The sequence below is a fragment of the Pipra filicauda genome, unplaced genomic scaffold (assembly GCF_003945595.2).
Source record: "Pipra filicauda isolate LSUMZ 115617 unplaced genomic scaffold, ASM394559v2 scaffold510_size705862_pilon, whole genome shotgun sequence".
Taxonomy (NCBI): Eukaryota; Metazoa; Chordata; class Aves; order Passeriformes; family Pipridae; genus Pipra; species Pipra filicauda.
In genome coordinates, this window is record NW_024104655.1 from 223719 (window position 1) to 244927 (window position 21209).

General features: G+C 45.9%; 1 protein-coding gene across 1 annotated transcript in view; it reads right to left on the reverse strand.

Annotated features, from left to right (window-relative positions):
- PAPPA (pappalysin 1) overlaps positions 1-15973 on the reverse strand; it is a 180972-nt gene extending 164999 nt beyond the window's left edge. The window contains exon 1 of the mRNA XM_027749372.2: positions 15205-15973. Within this exon, the coding sequence (XP_027605173.1) occupies positions 15205-15601 (397 nt within the window). The 5' untranslated portion in view covers positions 15602-15973. The remainder of the gene's footprint in view (positions 1-15204) is intronic.
- Between the last annotated feature and the right edge of the window lie 5236 nt (positions 15974-21209).

Here is a 21209-nt window from a genome sequence, read left to right on the forward strand (position 1 = left end):
TTAATTTCCAACCTCAATTACCAGTTTAATATTCCCCAAACATATATTTAAAGACCATGATGATCAAGTGACCTCCTAATCTTCTTGAGTCCACTGCTTTAAGACTTGTTACAAATCATTTAATCATTGCCATTGTAAATTTATTTCTCTAGATCCTCTTCCATACAACATCCTTCCTCAACTGTGGACACCAGAATGGGACAATTTGCTTCAGCAGCAGCAACTCCAGTGTCAATACAAGGACAACACAACCTCCCCAGTCCTGTTCAAAGCCTCCTTATTTACACAGCCAAGGATGACTCTAAACCTTTGGCCACAGCAGCACATTGGCAGCTCACATTTATGTGCTTTATCTATTCCAGCAGGCAGTTACTCCTACACATTAAACTTCCAGGTGAAAGCCCTCCCCCACCATCCACACTTTATGTGTGACCTGCTGCCCATCTCTCCATACATATGACTTCACATTTGGCTTTACCCTAATGCATACTGTTTGCATGTTCTCAGTTTTTGAAAACACCCAACTGAGAGTCCTGTTTTGGTCATTGTTTACCACTCCCTGAACTCTGCAACATCTGCAAATTTTATCAGCCCTGATTTTTGTTTTCTTGCAGGTTGTTGACACAAAATATTAACTAGTAAAGAGCCGAGATTGCATTGTGCTGAACAGGAGGGAACGTGGCCAGAGTCACAGTGTTCAGGCAAGGGCTCTGTTTTTCAGCAGGGGAGAAGAAATACCTGTGACCCTCATGAATACAAGCTGACACAAGTCAAGAGAAAAAAGATGGGACGAATACATCAGTAGGAGACTGGCAAGATGTGCCTCTGCCTTTCTGTCTCTTTGGCATTCCACAACCTCAGTTTTCTCTGTACAGCACCACCCTGGCCAACGGGGCTTCTTGGCTCAGCATTTCTTCTAGTTGGTACACTCGAGTGGCATTTGTCTTTTACAGCTTCATTCATGATGAAAGCACTGCCCTGATGGTATTACCTCATCCTTCCAAACAGCATCTCTCTACAGCCTGCTGAGAACCATTATCCCACCTTTGCCGGTGGAAAGGACAGAGCTGAAGGCACCCCACGGCAAAGTAGCAAGTAAAACCCCAGAGCAACCTGAGCACTTCCACTATGCCACAAAACAAGCAGCTTGAATTAGCAGGAGAGGGAGCCTGCTTCTCTCACACAGCAGTTGCATCACTGCTGAAACAAACACCCTTTCTTTCTCCCAAAAGCATCTGATTTATCACTGAAGGAAATCTCTGTTCTCTTTCCGAAAGCACCAGCCAAAAAGAAACCTCTCTACCCTTTGCAAATCACCTCTGTTTTCTTCTCTTCCAACTGGTCTCTGCCTCCCCTTTCCTCACAGAGCATCTTCTGTAACAATTTTCACATAAGGCCGTGTGCCTGTTCGAGCTTGCCCTGTCACCAGTGGTTGACAAGTGTCAGAGGAACTCCATAAAAGCCAGGCCGTTGGCTCGTCGGGGCAAAGGACACCATGTGTTGAACACATTGACAGTTCTCCATAAATAACATCCCTGCTGAACAGCTGGTTGGATTGCTTGGGTTTTGGAAGAATGTTGGCCACATTGCCTACTTACGTGCGTCCTCCTCGATGATGCACAGAAGATCCTCTGCATGGGGAGCGGAAGTACATCACTTCCAGGAGATATCAAAGTATTTTAAGCAAAAATAAGCATCTGAACACAAGTTTCAGTCCTGACTAGAGGTTTATGGCCAATTTTGGATGCACAGATGTGCAATAAAGCGGTGGTTCCTTGGTAGAGGTGTGAAAGATGTTCATCCTGAGGGAGGGGAGAGATGGGTGGTGGTAGGAAGAACTGTCCTAATCTCCTTTCCTTCTTCCCTCTCTCTCATGGAATACATAACTCCCATTTCAGTCTGTGAGCACAGAAACTGTTCACCCTCACAGTGTGAGACAAAACACAAGGTTGGGGCAGAAAGACCTTTGCTTCTCTCCCTCTGCCGTTAGCACTCGAGCCGGAGGGAAGACTTTGGTCCAGCACTCAGCCTCCTACTGCTACAAGGTCTCTTCCTCCACAAGTGCACCTTTGCTGCCAAATTCCAACCCTGCAGAAATCTTTGGATAAGAAACACAGCCTCCCTCGAGATGCAGCTGCTGTTGCTTCCCTCTCTGGCCTGTTCCATGGAGCCTGCAGGTGTTTGCATGTGGCCATTCCCCAGTAAAACTGGTGGAATGCTGATGTTTGAAACAAAATAAAATAAAACACCCAGTGTTGGAGTGTCCAGTGGAAGACCACCACCGTTTGAGCACTGCTCTGGTGAAACACAAAATGTAAACAGTCTGTTTGATTAAACCATCTCCAGCAAGAGGACTTTGGGGAATTCCAGTCTCCCCAGCAGAAGATCCTCTGCTCTTCATTAATTCAGAACTCTTCAAAGGCTAAGAGTGAATCCTCTGAGGAGAAACTGTTGATAGTTCCCCTGGAATTCTTGGAGGAAGCTCAGCAGTATAAATCAGGTCCATTTCCACCACCACTCCACCCTGCTCCTTTATTTAATCTGCAGGCAAAGGAATTGTGCAACAGCTGATAAACTTTGTCCATTCTGCGATATGAAATGCTCATTTCTGATTGTCTTTCTCCCCATTGGGATAGGAGGTGGAGAGACCACACTGGAATAGTCTTACAGATAAGACTTGACAGAAAATATTTGTACAGTAAGAGAAACTGCTCTTTCAACAAAAAGCAGCAGATAAGACTATTTTAAACCATCCTATTTTAAGTTACGGAGATTCTGCCAGCACTGGAGACCTTTTGTAGTACTTTTAAAACTTCAAGGCTCTTAGAACTAAAAGTGGCACCAGAACTTTCACATCTCTTATATCTATAAAAAATCCCTTATTCCCAATTTCCAAAGACACTCCTTAGGGAAGAGGGGGACCCTGAAACAGCGACATGAGCACTGCACTGACACCACACCTCTGCCCAAGAGAGGAACCACAGCCCTGAGCAGTGCTGCCTCCCTCACCCCCAGAGGTTTCCTTTATCTGATGATTTTCTTGTGCATTTTGAGCAGCCAGAAAGACTTATGAAAGGATCCAAGTGTCTCCTGAAAGGAAACAAACACATTATAACCTCACCTTGCACCTGAGACCACCAAGGTGCAGCGCTAAAGGCACGACCCAGGAGCAGTCAGAAGAAAATGGACTTTTTATTCAGTTCCTCCTGTGCTGGTAGAGGTTTGTGGGACCTCTGCAGCAAGTCAAAAGATCTTTTGTGTTTCCCAGCTGACAGTGCCATTACTGTGCCCATCTGTCCCTTGCTCATGCTCACGGTGACCACAGTCCTGTGCTACCTATTCCCTTGGGTCCTGTTCACTCCCACCTCCTCCAGCGGGTGGTTCTGTGAGAAGGATGTGCAACACCAGATGTATCATCATCCCCATGCTCAGACTATAGTAGGGCAATTATCCTTTGGGCTATTTTAGTCCTTTTTTTACAGCCTTTGCACAACTCAAGAGCAACAGTTTTGCCAGGAGACGGAATAAGAGATTTTGGTGTTAAAAAAAACCAACCCAACAACAAAACAGACAAAATCAGTGGATTTACCAAGAAAAAGTTCTACAAGTTCATTGAAGCCAACCTCCCTGCTCAGGGTTCCAGAATACTGTCCACACTGATTTTAAAGCAAATTGAGACTGTCGTTTTTTCCCCCACTTTTTTTTCGTATTTTCCACGATGAAGGCAAAAGAAGAGAAAGACACACAGTTAAACAGACAGGCAAACATCTCATCAAAGAAACTCCTACAAGCAGATGCAGAGTAGGAAACATCCAGCAACCCTGCTGGCTCCAACCCACAGGCTGGACCCAAGTCGTGGTTGATTTTCATTAACTAACTTTTCTTCCCGTGAACTTCCTCTGAGGGTGTTTGTTTATAAACAGAGGAGGGAATATTATTGCTGGAGATGGGACAGTTTGGGCGGGGGTGAAGGAGTTTAGGGCCACGAGCCTGGAGAGCAGAGTTCAGAAGTGTTTGTTGCCGGAAACACAAAGGGCTCACTGTAAAACTGGTAACGTGGCCTAATTCCACAGTCTAGAGGGATTACGATATAGGTATATGCAGAAAACACTTCAAAAAGCAAAAACAGCCCCACATTGTACCAATGTTTCCCACTGCATCACCATAACCACTACACACCCAAAAGAAACCACCGACAGCGGTGACGGCGGTGGGAGGTTGTTCTCCATAACAGCCACTTCTCAGCTTGTTCATTTTCCCCATTGCAGGCACTTGGTGTCTGCCCCAAATTCTACACATTCACAGGTCTGGAGCAGCCCCCCCTCCTCCCCCGTTTTCCTCTCCAAAGGAGTTACTCCAGGTTTACTTTGGTGTGTTCCAGAGCAGAATCTGGCTTGTGTTGCTCGCCCTTCCCTCTGCCAAGTACGTTTCAAAACCGTGTGCAGAAAGCATTTAGTTGACATTTGCTTTTTCTCCCAGTACTCTTTTTCTCCCTGAACATCTCCATTCAGGAGCTACAGCACAGGAGGCTTCCAATTCTTGTCTATTTTACGCTGAAAATGATTCCCATTAAATTATCACTGGTGAAAGGAGCTGTTTTGACCTCAGAGAGGCTGTTCTGTTTATGTACAAGACAGATGACATGTAAGACAGTAGTAATGCAAGCTCCAGATTTCAGCTTTACACCTCAGACTTTACACAGCACAGATGCTGCTGAATTCAGAACAAACTCACATGGACTGTATGATGTACAGCCTCCCTGATGATGCTCACAACAGAAACACCAGTTGTTTAGCCATGAGGGTGCACATTAAGTGGTGATCCCTCCCCAAAACCCTCTGGGGCACCAACATGCCTTGTGAAAAGCCCCTTCTGCAACCTCTCACCTGGTCCTTATTTAACTGTGAGGTAAGCTGGTTGCTTCTGTCCTTAACTTAATAACCTGAGATATCCAGAGACAAATTTCCAGCATTTCCTAGGAAGATAAGCAGTTACAGCTTACATGGGTCACAAGCTGTTTCAGCAAGTCAATACATTAATCAATGTGCAGGCATATAAAAAATATGAAAGTATTCCAATTTAAATGAGAGTACTTTGAACTACGGGGCTCTGCTGATATTTGCTTTTCTCTCCCATTATGGGCTGTTCCACCTGAGAAATACAATAATCTGTGCTGATTTGAACATCACCAGTGTGTCTGGGTCAGAGATATTAACTCCAGACCGTCTGATTTTCTGCTGTCTCCAAAGAGCTCATGGCACAAATGCCTCCAGCAGTGTGACAGGTGACAAACTCCACCACCACCACTGGCTCAGTACAGCAATTACCCAGGGAAGAGCCATCCACAGCTACAAGGAAATGTCCTACAGGAATTAGGGTGTGTGACTTAACAGTGAGAACAACCTTAGCTGAGGAATAACCATCATCATCCCAAAAAATTAAAAAACAAATAATGAAAGGGCTTCTGCTGGGCTTTATTTCTGGCTTTTTCACCAGCACACCACCACACCCTGGAGAAATCAGGGCATCCCTCTGTTCCTCAGTTTCCCCAATTTTAAGGGCAATGTTCTCTCATGCCTGAGAAACTTATCAGCACCATCAGCAGGATGTTAGCAGGATTACAAAACCACAATCCTGCTGCAATGATAAAGGAAAATAACGGCGCTAGGATACGTTAGTAGAGGAGAAAAAAAACTCCATTCAAAACTGGTAACAGTGAAGGCCTTTCCTATCCATTTCTTTCCCTGTCTTAAGTAAAACAAACAAAATAATGGTGATAAGATCTGTTTCCTCAATCCAGTGGATGATCTTTGTGAATATGCTTCCAACACTAACAGCAGAGGACAGAAAAGGAAGAAAATGAAGGAGGAAAGGAGCCTGCAGCTGATGCTCGGTGTCGGGAACGGGGCTGCTCTTCTCCCAGTTCCATGACGACAGAAGACTCCTGGGAGTCAGATGAGGGAGGGGAAGATGGGTCAGAAGAGAGAAATCCATATGGGAAAGTGATTTAAAGCAAACAGAGAGACAATAAATTAGATAAAGAAAAGGAGGAAAAACACAGCAGAGTGGAGGAAGGAGAGGAGATAAAAGAGCCCTGAGCATCACCCATGAGGAGACTTGAGCAAAGCCTACCAGGCCCCGGGAGGTGATCAGCACAGAACACAGTGGTTTTCTTCTCTAACACAGCAACTCTTTTGCTTTCATGAGCTGGTATCATATCTCTCAGCTGCTGCTTCACCAGGCCAATTCCAGATGCTTCTCAGTTTCACTTCCCCCTCCGCTCCCTCTCTGTGAGAACAACCGCCCGCTCCTTGTTTGTGCGCGGCGAGGATGGATATTAAACAGAACAATATCAATAATTCCCGGAAAATATGCATGAGCATATGCCTGGCTGAGCACACAAACACACAGCCTGCTTACCCCTCGGCTCCAAAACCAGTTGGCTGAAGCCACCAACCTGTGGCCACCCTTGGTCTTCACGGAGGGGACACCACCCGGCGAGAACCACGGGGAGTGTGGGGTCACCCCCGGAGGAGGAAAACAGCAACTGTGAGGAGCAGGAAGGAGGGAAAGCAGGGGAATCGAGGACACCAGATAGTAGGGAAAGAACTGAGGCTACGACGGTGATAAGAGAGGGTGGAGGGATTGGACGGGAAAGTCACACACATCACCCTGCGGAAGAGAAAACCAAAGAGAGGGTTTGGAATTTTAATACTATGGAGGGGGAAAAAAAAAAGGAAAAAGGAAGAAAAAAAGCAACAGAAAGGTTAAAAGAGACAGAAGCCAAGTTGGGATTTGGAGTATAGCAAACCCAAATAAACACGTCCCCATCCCCGGGCCAGTTTCTCTGATGTTGGGCTTCACAGTTTATCTTCTCTCATCTCCAAAGCAAGAAAGCATGATAAAATAAAGGAGACTGAAGCAAGGATCATGGAAGGGTCCAGGTTGTAGAGGAGGGATGTGGAAGACTGAAATCAGAGCCTAAACCAGACTCAGCCAAGTTCAATGGTATTTTCCATTATATCGACCAGGTTTAGGATCAAATCCACGCTGCCTGTGTAACCACAAATTCAGCCCCATTCTCACCAAGGAACAATTGACTTGAATTTATATTCATTCAGTTTTAATTATGCTAAACAGTGTACCCTCCCTTGGTGCTGCCAACCTTATGAATGCTGAACAGTCCTCAAATTGTTCTGATCACTATGAAAAAGGACACCAGAAAGCAAAATTCTGGGATAAGATATTCACTCCTGTTCTCTTTTTAACCTGCCTTTTTGAGTTCTGCTCTGCTCCTGTGCAGCATAAGAGTACTTTGACTTCATGGATGGCTTTGGGGAGAGTAAACTTTATAATAGGCACTAACATCAAATCAAAGCAGTTTACAAGATGTGCCACTTGTGTCAGAATATGTGGGGAAATAAACAAGCTGCTCCTCCTTGATCATTGGAGTTTAAATGCTCTATTGATCTGGGAAGAAAATCAAAGGTGCTTTGGAAATTGTGTGTGTATGTGCATGCATGCTCACAGCAGAGAAAATGAAGAGAAATGTAGGGACACACAGAAAATAGCAAAACAATCAAGTATTTCTTCTCCACAGAAATATGAAATAAAACTAAGACTCATATCCAGAACAAACATAGGGAAATGGGCACAGAACAACGGACGAGTGAGGGCAGGAGGAAGGTACACCTTCATTTTTAGAAGCCACATTTTTTGGAAAACAAACAAAAAAAGACAGTGCAGCCAATTGTTGTGTGCCCAGAACAATGCATGAAGAAAATGCCCAGAACCTAGGGAATAGAAAAGTCCAATATGTTTTGAATATATGAAAGGTTAATATATACTGACCATGTGAACACAGCCCTAGATGAAAAATTTGGTAGCGTTGAGACAGGAGGGTAAATAAAGGGAAAAGATTATATTAGACTTGCTGATACAGTTGGGAGAAAAACACAGAGGGTTTTGATCAAACACGACTTTTCTGATGGATTTTCTAAATTATCTGGAATATAAGACTTGAAAAAGTAAAAATGTGACAAAGTGAAGGCGTTCACTCCTGCTACAGCGGGATGGAGGAACTGCCACACAGGGTAAGACCAGAGAAGGGTGGGAAATGTTCGATCAAATATTTTTCTCAGGAAAAAGGGAAATTAATCAAAACAGACTATCTGTGGGAAAGGATCAGTTTTGGCAAATACTCCAACGTAAAATTTCAATAGAAGTTTCGTAACTGTCAAAACACCTGATTCCTTTTTAACTCTCTGAAAATAAGAAAGCTGATACCTTTTACCAGCAGATGTTTTTCTTTCTCATACTTAACAGTTTTCTAAACCAATGTTTTGGATTTTAGGTACTTAAGATGTTGTCAATCTGTCCTTCTCTTTTCCTGTCTTACATTATAGTGGTGATTCTCAGTCTTAGCTAAAGATCTTTGGTTTATAGTAGAGCACTGGGAAATTTTCTGTGGCCTGTGCTATATCAGAACCTACTAAGTGGATATTCTGTGAATGTTTGGACTAATTATCTGCTGTTATATCCCCAACACTGCAGGGGACTGAATTTGGCAACCCAGGTGGTCCCTTCTCTGCTTCTGCTCCTATAATTTCTGTCAGAGAAAAGAAAAGAGGAGCTGAACAAGCCAACGGATAAAATTAGAAGCAAAACTATTACAGAGGAACATTTCAGCTGACCCCAGCCATGCAAGGGTTTATTTTTGTTGTTTTTTTTTTCAATATGTCTTTTTTGAAAAAAGCCACTATATTTTGGCTCTTCTTTTCTGGCTCAGGCCAGCATGAAAATCCAAGGTGAAAGAGCTCAGTTAATCCAATGGTCTTCAGAGCACCTAAATCCCATTTAGGTCCTGTGATATTTTTCATGGAGTGGTTTGTTTTGGAAGGGATCTTTAAAAGTTATCTCATTCCACCCCCTCCCATGGGCAGGGACACCTTCTACTAGACCAGGTTGCTCCAAGACCCATCCGACATAGCCTTGGAAGTTTCCAGGGATGGGCATCCTCTGGGAAATCCATTCCAGGGCCTCACCGCCCTCACAGGGAAGAATTTCTTCCCAATATCCAACCTAGCCCTGCCCTCTGCCAGTGGGAAGCCATTCCCCCTTGTCCTGTCACTCCAGGCCCTGGTCCAAAGTCCCTCTCTGCTCTGTGCAGAACCTCTTCAGGTACTGAAAGGCTGGAAAAAGGTCACCCCAAAACCCTTCTCTTCTCGAGGCTGAACAATCCCACCTCTCCCATCCTTTCTTCCCAGCAGAGCTGCTCCAGCCCTCTGATTCTCTTGGTGCCTCCTCTGGACTCTCTCCAGCAGCTCCATGTCCTTGCTCTGCTGTTCCCCAGGGCTGGAGCAGCTCTGCAGGGGGGTCTCACCTGAGGGGCAGAATCCCCTCCTCACTTGCCTGCTGGCCATGTTTAACACCTTAATTAATTCATTCATTAATTAATACAATTCTGGGTTGCCAGTGCATGTGATACATTTGTGTCAAAGCTGCTCAGGGAGGTGTTGTGGCCGCACCTCTCTCACAACACACCTGTATCCTGATGTATCCAGACTCAGGCTCCACAGAAGGTATTTCTCCACCAAAACTCCCTGCTCCACCCAGCTGGCTGCCCTGGCAGGGTCGAGCCCCACTGACCAGGGCAGTGCCCACTGGCAGCTGGCTCTTTGCTGTTCAGCACCCCCAGCCAAGGATCTCTCCCTCCCTTGGCGAAGGTAAATGGACTTGAAGCTCGAGGAGCTGCATCAGCAAACACCTGGGTCAGCTTTGAAAGTGGAGACCTGTCCTGTTCTTTGTGTGGGTCGGGGTCTCCAGGGAGTCAGCACCATCCCCCCAGCGCTGCAGTGCTCCATGGGACCCACAGGCATTTGGGATTTAAGCTCATCCCTCCCTGTGCCATGTGTGGCTGGGTGCAGCCACGGCCTTGGGACCCCCTTGGCCGCCTACAACCCTCTCCTGGCACCACGAGGGAGGTGACGTGGGGACCTGCAGAGCAGCTCCACCCCAATCCCAGGATGCTCCAAGCACCACCCAGGTCTGTCCTGGAGATGCTTTAGCGTGCAAAGGCTCTCCAAGGGCTTCCTCTCACCCTCAGCACCGAGGCCCGCCCGCCTCAGCTCTACTCTTCTCCAGACATCCCCACAAATCCCTGAGGAGAGCCCTGCTCCTGCTCTCTCCAAACAGCATGCTCTCTGCCTGCTTTCTGCCTCACGCAAGTTTTTCTGACTGAAGCAGTCTGGCTTGAAATAAATCAGGCTGAAATGAAGCTTGGAGAGGCAAACTCAGCCCAGGACACATCTCCATGCCTATGGGAGACAGCCAAACATCATTTAGGAAGCTAAATTTACCATGCTTCACACACACGGAGTCAGATTTCCCTCATCCTTTTACTGCCATTTAATTAATTAGAGCAGCCCATGTGTAAGTGCTTTAAGGGGGAAAAAACCCACCAACTTTCTTTTAACTGTGCTATTCTGACTCTGGTATGTAGCTGGTCAAAGGAATGACACTGGTTAAAACTGGAAATCCTATGGAAAGAAAAATTCTTTTCCTTTCCACTTTCTGATTCGTGTCCCAGCTTCCACAGGTTGAAGGAAACTCGCTGTTCAAATGCAAATATTTAGTAAATAACAAGCTATGAGCTCAGTGACCTATGAGTCAAACCCTATCCAGATCCATAGTCATGAAGTGGATAATCATTTGAACCCATCCACAGGGAAGCCAAACCCACACAGCTACCTGCACCCTTCGGAAATGGTGTGTTGGAGGTTTGTCACCCTGAAGGAGTATCTGTGCAGGTGTTGCAGCTCCTGTCACTCCACTGTCACCATCATGCCCATTCCCCTGGGACCATCATGCCCATTCCCTTGGGACCTGGCACATGCCAGCCCATGTTAAACAACAGAACTGTAAGTTTTGTTTCATGCCCTTCATTCTAGTACTTCATTACACATCAAAACAAGAACATTCACGTCATTAAAAGACACCAGGCTGTTGAAGATGAGAAAGAGCTGCATTATCTGTCTGTTCATTATTTAATACCAGTGAAACTCAGAGCAAACTCTCTATTGAAAACATCCTCAAAGCTCCAGCACGGCCACCACAAGGGTCAGCTCTGGGGATAGGACCCAGCTCACTGATTCTACCTGAAGTGAATTAAACCAATATCAGACCCCAAAACTTCAGAAGGGATCCAAACTGACCCCCAAAAGTAACCATATATTCTTAAACTCTGTGCAGGGACCAGACCCAAGCAATGCCAATTACACATCTCTCTAATTGCCCAGTTACTGGACCCGGACACCGATGTTTCTCAGTCTCTTACATGCAAAAGCAGTGGCTTTAAAGTGAGCTCCACCATGCTGATTTCTTTCCCTTTGGATTCTGCTGCAGTTTAATGTTCATCAAGGACTGAAGTTGGGAAAACACAGGCACTCCCTTACATACGAAGCTTTATTAAGTTGGGATCATGCTCCCTGTTGGCAGGCTGAGGAATAGAGAGACAGAGGAGAATGAAACCGAGAAGGAAAAAAAAAAAAAACAAACAACAAACCAAAACACAAATAACTTTCACTCTTCAGAGCAGGCACGCCTTCTTACTCCAGCTCCCGCTGCCGATCATTCATCCCGCTCCTCTCAGCTCCCAGCCAGTAAAGAGTCAACATCTCACTCCTGTGAAAACATGAGCCACCCCACTCCAGAGCCACACGCCAGAAAACACCCTGACAGGGACTCAGGAGGATCCCGTTTCTCAGGACGGGGTTGCATTTCCACAAGTAGAACTGAAATATCTTTGATTACACCAGAAGCAAGGTCAAGGGAGCTTTGAAAGGTCTTATTTTGCACGGCGTGTGCGTATCACCTGAGCACAGCCCGACCTTAACTCCTTCCTCCACAGCCGGAGGTGCTTTCAAAGGCTCCGCGGGGGAAAGCGCTCAGACTCGAAATGATTAATACCATGTGCACACGTGTGTGTTTACAGCAGGGATGTGCTGTGCTGTGTGGTAGGTTCGCACATCCAAGGGGTGTTTGTCCAAGAGCTGTGTGGCCCGGGGAGGGAGGTGGGGACGCAGGAGCCGGGAGCTGCCTCCTCCTGCGGGAGCTGCACCGCGGGAGCCGCTCCGACCGAGCCCAGCCCGGCTCCAAAAACTGAGCCTTGGCGTAACACAGATCAGTGGGCCAGGCTTCCACTTTCCCAACTGCTTTCCCCGACAAATGCCAGAGCAGATATCAGCGGAGTCAAACAGGGCGGCAATAACATCACTGCCAACCAGCGTGAAAATTGGCAGAGCCCGGCACCAGGGCTGCCTATCATCAGAGACGGGGCATGGCCCGGCACAATGACGAACCCACTTAACAGCGCTGTAAAATTACCCATTTATGAAAACAAATTGAATACTGCAGCAGAGGGTGACGTAAGGAGAGTTGGCTCCAGACAGAAACTCCTGTAGCCTGGATTAGCAGACAAGCTCCGCTATGTCAGGAGCAGGAGCCGAGAACAACTTGGGTCCTACACGAGATTTTTAACAGACACAACAGGTTTCCCCTATAGGCACACATGGGGCTCCTATAGGACGTGCAGGGATTACTCATAAACCAGCAAGGAGGGGTGGAAGGGAAGCAGTCAGCACGGGCAGAACGTGGGGGGCAGAAAGTAGATGAAGGTACAAGGGCAACTCTGAAAAAGAGTTTTCTTCTAGTCAATCCCGCCCTCTCCCTCGGATCTGTACAGCCACACAGTTTCCCACTTTGCAACTGGGATGAAAGTTGGGGAGAAACTCACTCCTGGCACTGCCAGCAAATGTGCTCCAGTCCCTTTCCCCCCCACACACACCCAGGTGGGATCTTGATTTCGGTGGGGTCCTACAGATGCAACTTCAACAGCAGAACTGAGCTGTTCAGTCTGTCACATCCCAAAGCAGTGAAAATGTGAAAGCCAAGAGTTTTGGCAGCCAGAACCCTTGATTTCCTCATTGAGGGAAGCGTAATCTCTCCCTAAGCTTGCTGCAGGTCTGGGAAGCTGTGGTGTGCGGAGGATACTCCGAGTGAGTTCCTCTTGGACCTCTTCCAGGTGTTTACACACAGAGCCAAACCTGGCTCCTCTTCAAGAGTGCGTGCGAGGGGGGCAGGGGGAGCTTAAAAATAAAATAAAAATCACAAAGTCCTCCCGAGCTGAGCTGGAAGCTCCACGGTGCAAAACTGGGGCATTTCTCTTCATTTTTCACAGTGGAATGTTATTTCCATGCATAAAATGGGTCAAGTGTTTTATACAGGCAACAACCCAACCTCCCCCATCCAATTAAAGTATTTTACTACAAATGATCTTTGTGTGTGTTTGTTTAGGTTCCCTGTTGTGTGAATTAGAGATACTTGCACCAAAGACAGACGTGGGGTCTTAGGTGTTGGATTAAACACATCAAAAATTGCACTGACCGTGTTTTGCTACCGATGAGATCTGTGTAAACCCAAATTCTGCCTTCCCTAACTTGAAAGGGAAGCACTCTGAGCCCTGGGGTTTAAGTTAGGAGTGGGAACCAGAAGAGTGGAGCATGAGAAAGCCAGAGGAAATAAAGCAAGTAATAACCTATTTCACCTATGAAATGACTCCTCTAAAGGCACACGGGACCAGCCCATGCCCGGCACCTCCTGCCCACCCCGGCAGCCCCACACACAACGCGTCCCCCCTCCCAGAGCAACCGGGACTGGGGAAAGTTAAGGAACAGCACTGCTGACTTCGTCTCGGTTTTTGTTTTCCTTCGGACAAAGCAACTTTCCAGCGAGACGGGAGCCGCGCCGGTCAGGGATGGGGCAGCGGAGCCGGGCATGTGGCAGGAGGGAGGGTGGCAGGGGACAAGGCGAGCTGGGCTGGCGGCACCGCCGGCACAGGCACCGCTGCCTCCCGCTAGGAAGTCACTCCAGTTAAAGGGAAAGGGGAAATCCTCCCTGTCTCTTTAAGGCATCCTAGGACATGGAAACTTTGTACTTTCAGGGAATCTCCTTGCCAAAAGAACTGTAAAACATGTCTTCCCCCACCCCGCTCCCCCCCCCATAGCCGTTTCTCTTTCTGGCTTGTTTTCCCTTTTTTTTTTTTTTTTTCTAAGGGCATTTCCATTTTCTATGACTTCCTTCAGAGCAAAGATGGATGTGGCGACATTTATAAGGGTTTGTAACCCTCCGAAAAGTATCCGATTTCACGACAACTTTGCTGCACTTTATCACTAAAGCGGGGAAAGGGCGGGAGGTGGCGGGAGGGGGAGAGGGAGCGAGCGCGGCGAGAGGGACCCAAATTCAGGATGGGCTCATAAAATTTAAATAAGAAAAGTGCAATATTCCTCGTTATTGTCCAGCTCAGACAGCTCTGACTGGTAGCTGCTTTGAGTACTAAATGATTTTATAGGGCTATTTGACCTCAGAATCATTGATGTTACACTTGCCATTTCTAAGGGGAGACAAAAATACTCAACACATCCTCTAGCTGCAGTGTGAGTCCCAGCCCTAGCTGAGTGTCGAGGGGTTGGGAACTTTATAAACTCATTTGATTCATTTGAGGTTTCACAATAGCCAAAAGTTCCTTTACAGCTTTTTGGAAACCACATGCTAACGTTGCATCTAAAGGGCTACGAGTGAAGTACACTAAAAAGCTAATAAAACTAAGGAAATCGTAGGGGGACCTTAGATATGCATTTCTTTGCAGCCACACACCAGACACATACACTTCTTTTCATACATACAAACAAGCTACTTTCAAACGCTCTACTTACAGTTTTCCAACCTGAAAATTAGACAAAAACCCACCGGGCGAGCTGGCTCTTCTATCTGCATCTCAATCCGTGCACACAGAAAGACAGAAACCACCCAGGGCACTGCCATTTCCCTATGCAAAAGTTTACATAACTTTTCTTTCCCTTCGCGAGCACACAACACTTTTCAGGCGGTTCGCAGAGCTCCGGGATCTCCCCCCCCCCCCTCCTCCCCGAACGCGCGGCTGGTGAAGGCAGCCGGGCGTGTTTGCACATGCACTGCCCTCCGTGTGTCTGAGCTGCGGGGCACACGCGGTGCACACACACACACACACACACACACCCGGGGCACACACGCACGCCTTCCCCTGGCTGCTCCGCCGGCTCCCGGCACGGAGCGGGCAGGCAGGGATGCTGCTGCTGCTGCAGCCACAGGCGCGACCAAACTACCTACCTGCAATGACAGCCGGAGATCTCTGTCCTCCTTCGGCTTTCAGCCACACTTGCAAAGTGAAGGCATCTCGGGGCAGCTCAATATCTGCCTTCAGCCGCAGCTGATCACCTTGGCCACTGAAATAGAGCGCCCTGCTCGGGGTAAGGGACTCCTCTTCGTCCTTTACCTCCCGCTGTTGCCTCCTGCGGGGGACATGCCCAGGCTCCAGCCCAGCAGTGGAGCGCCTTCCTCGGGCTAACCTGGTGGCACAGGTGCCCGGGGCAGTGTGGAGGAGCTGGCGGCTGTGCCTGGTGTCCCTTCGTGCCCTGCGGGAGCGCTCGTCCATCCCACATTCGGGTCCACTGGCTAGGGCTGTACAGAGAAGCGCAAGAGGCAGCAGCAAACTCCAGAGCTGCATTTCCAATCTTCCCCCCCCTTCTCCCCTGCAAATCCTCCCGATCTGCCAGCTTTGGGCTCCTCCTTGCCTTGACTTTCTTCTCTTGTTCACCCTTCTTGGTATTTGCTCTTTTTATAACCCTTCTCAGTTGCTTTTTCTTTTCTTTTTTTCTTTTTCTTTCTTTCTTTTTCCTGGTTATAGATTTTTTTGCTCCTTAAAACAAATAAAAATCAAATAAATCAAAACTCCTTCTTGGTTGAAATGTATTTCTCTGTTCTTCCTCCTCTATCTGTCTTCTTCTCCTCTATTCCTCCACAGCTGGAATTCCTCTCTCTCTTCTTTTCTCTGCTGGATTTTCTTCCCTTTATTTTTTTCTTCTTAAAAAAAACACACACACACTCACACACACACAAAACAAAACAAAAAACCAAAACAACCCCCCCAGCTTTCTCCAAGACTCAGACCCACTGATTTCCCTCCCCCCAAAAGATGCTCTAATCTATTTATTTTTTTGGCCTCCTTTATAACATAAGCCACAACCCCCTCCTTCCCCCCAACCTCCCCCCCTCCCTTCTTCTCCACAAAATGAAAGAAAAGAGAAAAAGCCCCTCAGAAGATGAGTAAACAAGAATATGCTAATCTACTCTAGGGTGCTCCACCTTCCCAATTGAATGATTCCCATTAAAACTGCAGGGATCATGACTAATCAATCAGCTTGAAGGAGCAGATAGCTCCAGAGGTTCAAACACTTTTGCTCTTTTGTTTTTCCCCTCTTCTTTTCCTCTCTTCCTCTTTCCCCCCCTGTCACTTTCCCCCCCTCTTATTTATATTTTAAAGAAGACAGTCAAGATGAATGGATCAATGTGACAAAAATCCTGCACCCCCCTTTTTGCAATCTCCCCAGCTTTCTTTCTCAGTCCAGTCCAAAACACACATTCCTATTTTTTTTTCTTGGCAAAAGAGAAAGCTATTTCTCCTCTCAGACTCCCCGTTGCACTTTGCTGGTAAACCTTATGCTCCTCTGCAGCACATAAAGAGTCTTGAAACTTGAGTCTCAGATATTTTTTTTTTTTTAATTGCTTGCTTTCTTTCTTTCTCCCTTTTCCACTCTCTCTCTTTTTCTAATTCTTTCTTTTCCTCTTATTATTTTCCCAAAGTTATGCAATCAGCCAGGCTCCCCCTTTTGTGGTCCCCCTCAGTGCAGTTGTGTGCAGCTAATCCAAATGTTGCATCAAAGGTCCCCATCGAATCATCAGGAGCTAAAAGGAGAGAAGCTTTTTGAAGAGCATTTGCCTTCCAGAAGCTGTAGCAACAGAGTAGGATTTGGCTTTTGAGTGCTCCAAAGACTCCTGGTTTGTTTCTTTTTTTTTTTTTTTTGGAAATAATAATTAAAAAATAAAATCGATTAATTTTATTGGTGGATTGAGTCAAAAAATCTTCTCTCAATATTGCTGATTTTGCAGCCTAAGGAATTCAGCTCCCCTGGTTTCCTTGGCTTAGTTGTAGCCACAGGTAAGCTTCTGGCTGCTTGCTGGTTTGGAGATCTCTGTTTCTGAGCTGGGACGTTTCTTTTTTTTCCTCTTTTTTTTTTTTTTTTTTAATATTTTTTTTCCACTCTCGAAAGATCTCAAAAGCTCCCCCTGATGGCAACAAAAAGGATTTTTCGAAGTACTTAATCGGTGGAAATGACTTAGCAGGGAGCGCACGCCGAGCCCACGGGCCACTGTTCCCCTCCTCAGAAACCCAGGAGAACCAAGTTTAATCACACCAAATTCGGTCACAAACCCAATCATTCACATCGCCCTCCTCTTCCACCTCTAAATTAATGATTGTCACGTCTTGCTTTCCTATAAACTTTTAACAACAAACACGCACAAGAGTTTTCCTGGGACTGTCACCTTTCAGATTCCCTGGTTAGCGCCAGGTTTTCTGACTATTTACACTCAAAATATACATTATAACATTGATGAAAAGCCATTTTTTCCAATGGGAACGAGTTGTTGAATGCTCACAAGGCTTCTGGGAGATGTTATTTTAAGTTGCTTACTAATTTGTAAACATTCGACAGTGTAAGTTTGATGTTTTCGGAGATGTTGAGTAAATCCATGAAGTCCTACCAGAAGTCAATAAGAAGCAGAGCTGAGCAGCCCCTCTCTGTCCTACAGCCCTTCCCTCCACCACAGCTCTGCTCACAAGAAAGGCAAAATACTGGCAACATCTACAAAGTTTTTAATAGAAGACCTCAAAGCAGTTAAGTCTCACAGCAACCAAGAGGAAATCTCCAACTAGGAAATAAATGATACCACGGTACAAACTCCTATATGTGTCCTGAAGAGCTTGAAGGGACACAAAAAAGACACTTCTGTGTCCGTGCCTGCTCGGCAGAAACAATTTAAGATCAGAGCTGAAGTGCTGCACTTCATTATTCTAATTTAACAAAGAGAGGAAAGTGCAAATCCACCAAAAAATTCAAAAATTTAAAGTGAACCTGTTCAGCTTCAGCAAGAGCTAAAAGCAGGAGAATTCCTGCTGCTGGGACTGCTTTCTGCACTTGACAGCTCCTCTGAAGTCCCCCAGAACTTTGCCCATGTAGAGTCTGAAAGAGTAGGCTTAAATAATTCTGGTTCCAGTTTCTGAAAAAAAACCAAATTCTGCAAAATCACGATGTTTATTTGGGACATTATGACCTGGCTGAAGACATCAAAGAAAATTACTGAGACACTTCAATCTGGTGGTACAGCACCATTTAATTTTGGACATATTTGACTTTCTATCTCTTGCAAAAGGGTTTCACTGTGACCAAAACACAACACCTGCAGCCCCAGTATCAAATTCTGGGCTATTCTTGCTGCAGAGAAAAGCCCAAAGCTCTGCTTTCTGTACTTAGGAAAGGCAGAAGAAAGTATGAAAAGGTGGGATTTACCTCTAGCACACGAATTACACATTCAATCAGTTTTATTCCTAAGACACAGCGAAAGCGTAAAGAAAATGTGATACGTAAACTCTCAGTGTGATAAAAAAACAGACGTGATTTTAGGAGTAGGGAGTAAATCTTGGATTCTTGAAATCTGTGGGTCAAGATCTAACTTCCCTGACAGCAGATGAAATTCTACCCTGCACAGATGGACATTTATTCTCTGCTTAGGCCAGTAGTTAAGTGATGCACTGGCCTTCTGGCAGAGGGGTCCCTACCCAAGGAGAATAATCCTGCTGCTGAAATCCAGTGCAGTATTCTCCTAAGGAAAGGGAGCAGGAGATTGTCCTGCACCTAGAGGTATTTTCACAAGGAAAAAAAAAAAGCACCTAAGCCCAGCTACACATATAGAGACAAGAATGAAAATAGATATTTATGACACCATGCCAAAAAATAGCATTGAGCTAAATGCTGTATGCAGTCATTATAAGGAGAAATACTCAGCAGGAATCTTAGCTGAAGCTGCCAATAACTCCCAGGTTCAAGACCAGAGCTGAGTGAATAAATCATAACAAATAATGGTTTTGTCAAATTTTGACTTTTTTTCCCTCCTATTTGCAAGCAGACTGTGAAACCTCTCAAATATGTTTGAAATTACATGCCCATTTCTTCCTTGTATTTAGTATTTCTCTGAGGCCAATTAGCACACAATTTGCTGTAATGTACACATTTTCACATTTGTTCTGTGTTAATTGGGCAAGGAAGTCACACTGCATTATTTTTGGCTCCCCTGGGGGTCAGGTTTAATCGCTCATGATACAGTAAAATTACTAATTTTACATATGATGGGAGTTTTCACACTTGAAACCCTCCTTGTGGAAAGCAGAGTTGGCTCTTCAAATTACTCACACGAAGGTCAATTAAAAACAATATTTCTTTAAAGTTGAGCTCGAAAGTGTGCCAGTTACAGCTGAATTGAGGCCCTACTATTTTGGGCAAGTATTTGTACATATTTGTCCTTACTGTGCACGACTCCATCAATCACACAGAGGTTTGCATGGTCTTTACCCCTCACCGATATCCCAGTCAAGTCTCTCCCAACTTGGCTTGGGTTGGGGATGGCTGGAACACAGTCCAACAGCTACTCTGCTCACAATCAGACAGGGCCCAGACACCAGATTTTAATGCAACGTGTTGGATTCAGGGCATATTTTATGCAATCAGCAATGGTATGATCGGAATCACGCTGCCTCCACGGAATAGCAAGGAATGAAACCCAAAGAGCTGAGGAGAACTTCAAAGAAAAAGAGATTTTGGGTTGTGAATCCCATGAAGTCCAGCACCTCTGAGGAGACAGAGCCACTTGCTCGGTGTCTGATGGGGTTGCTTTAGGTGGGACGTGGCTACAGCTCCTCGAGAGCCCAAGGAAACTCAGAAATGTTAATAACTGAAAAAAAACCCAACAGCAAAGTATGTCAAACATCTTGGAAAAGATTTAACAGAAGACCTGATGTGGACACAGTGTGAATTCACCGGATTTTTACATGTTTTCTGTATCAGTTTCCTCCTCCTATTTTAAGAAGAGCAATTAAAAGTCTGTGTTCTGCCTTCACTGTTGCACTCCATGCTGGTGACAACCCTGATTTTAAGGATTTATAACTGTTGCCTGCACACCCATCATTCCATACAACGGCACTACCTTGAGCAGGAATCACACCAGCAGCACTACAACGCCTTTCTGAGTGGATAAAAGTCTCTTCTACTGCTGGTCCCTCAGTTGTCCCATACCTAAAACATGCACTGTGTTAATTTACATCAATAAAACAGCTTCGTGTCAATTTGAAATACACCCTTTAATCCAGAAAAGTTTACTGAACAATTAAGAAGTGCAATAAATGACAATCAAGACTAAACGCATAATTGACGACTTTATGAAGGTTTCAGTAATTTTATAAGGTAATTTGCAGTCAGTGGCTGTAAATTCCTGTTTAAACCTGGCATGCCACTCTTTTTTGCCCTGCAGAGAGCTGTATTTCCTAACAATACTGATGCCTGTTCGCCTGGAATTCGGTTACTTTATCCTTCAAATTTCCCTCATGAAATATCATATTTCCAGAAAAGTTACATATTCTTTGTATTTTCTTCACCACATTCTTGAAATACATTCTTGGGGGTGGGGCAACAATCTCTGTCCTACAACGTTGTGGGGAGAGCAATAAGACACAGTGGATGATGTAAGAAATGGGGCACGTTCTTCAATTAAACTATGGAAATGCTGATTAATTTAGTGGGTCTGTTTTGGTTTGGACTGCATTCTGGGTGTTTGGGATGGACTGTCCAGGTGAAATCTTGGCAGTGAAATCCTGCCTTGGCTGAAATCCTTGCTTAGGCATGAAGAGCAGAACAACCACAGACCTCTCCTATGTGATGCCACTCCAAGGCCACGTCCCTGTGACCCAAGGCACACACAGGAGGATGCACCAGGCTTATGGGAACAGCCCCAGTGGGTCTCATGGGACAACTTTGGGGCCAGGCCCTTCACCTCCTGCTTCTCCAGGGCCACATCCCAATGAGGCAGAGTACCAGGCAGGCAAAGGAGGCAGGTTCAAAATCAGCAGACTCATGGGGGCAGCAAAATCACAGCCTAAAACAAAAGATACCGAGAGGAGGAAGGGCCTCCTGGCTCTCAGCCAGTGCCCACAGCACCATGCCCAG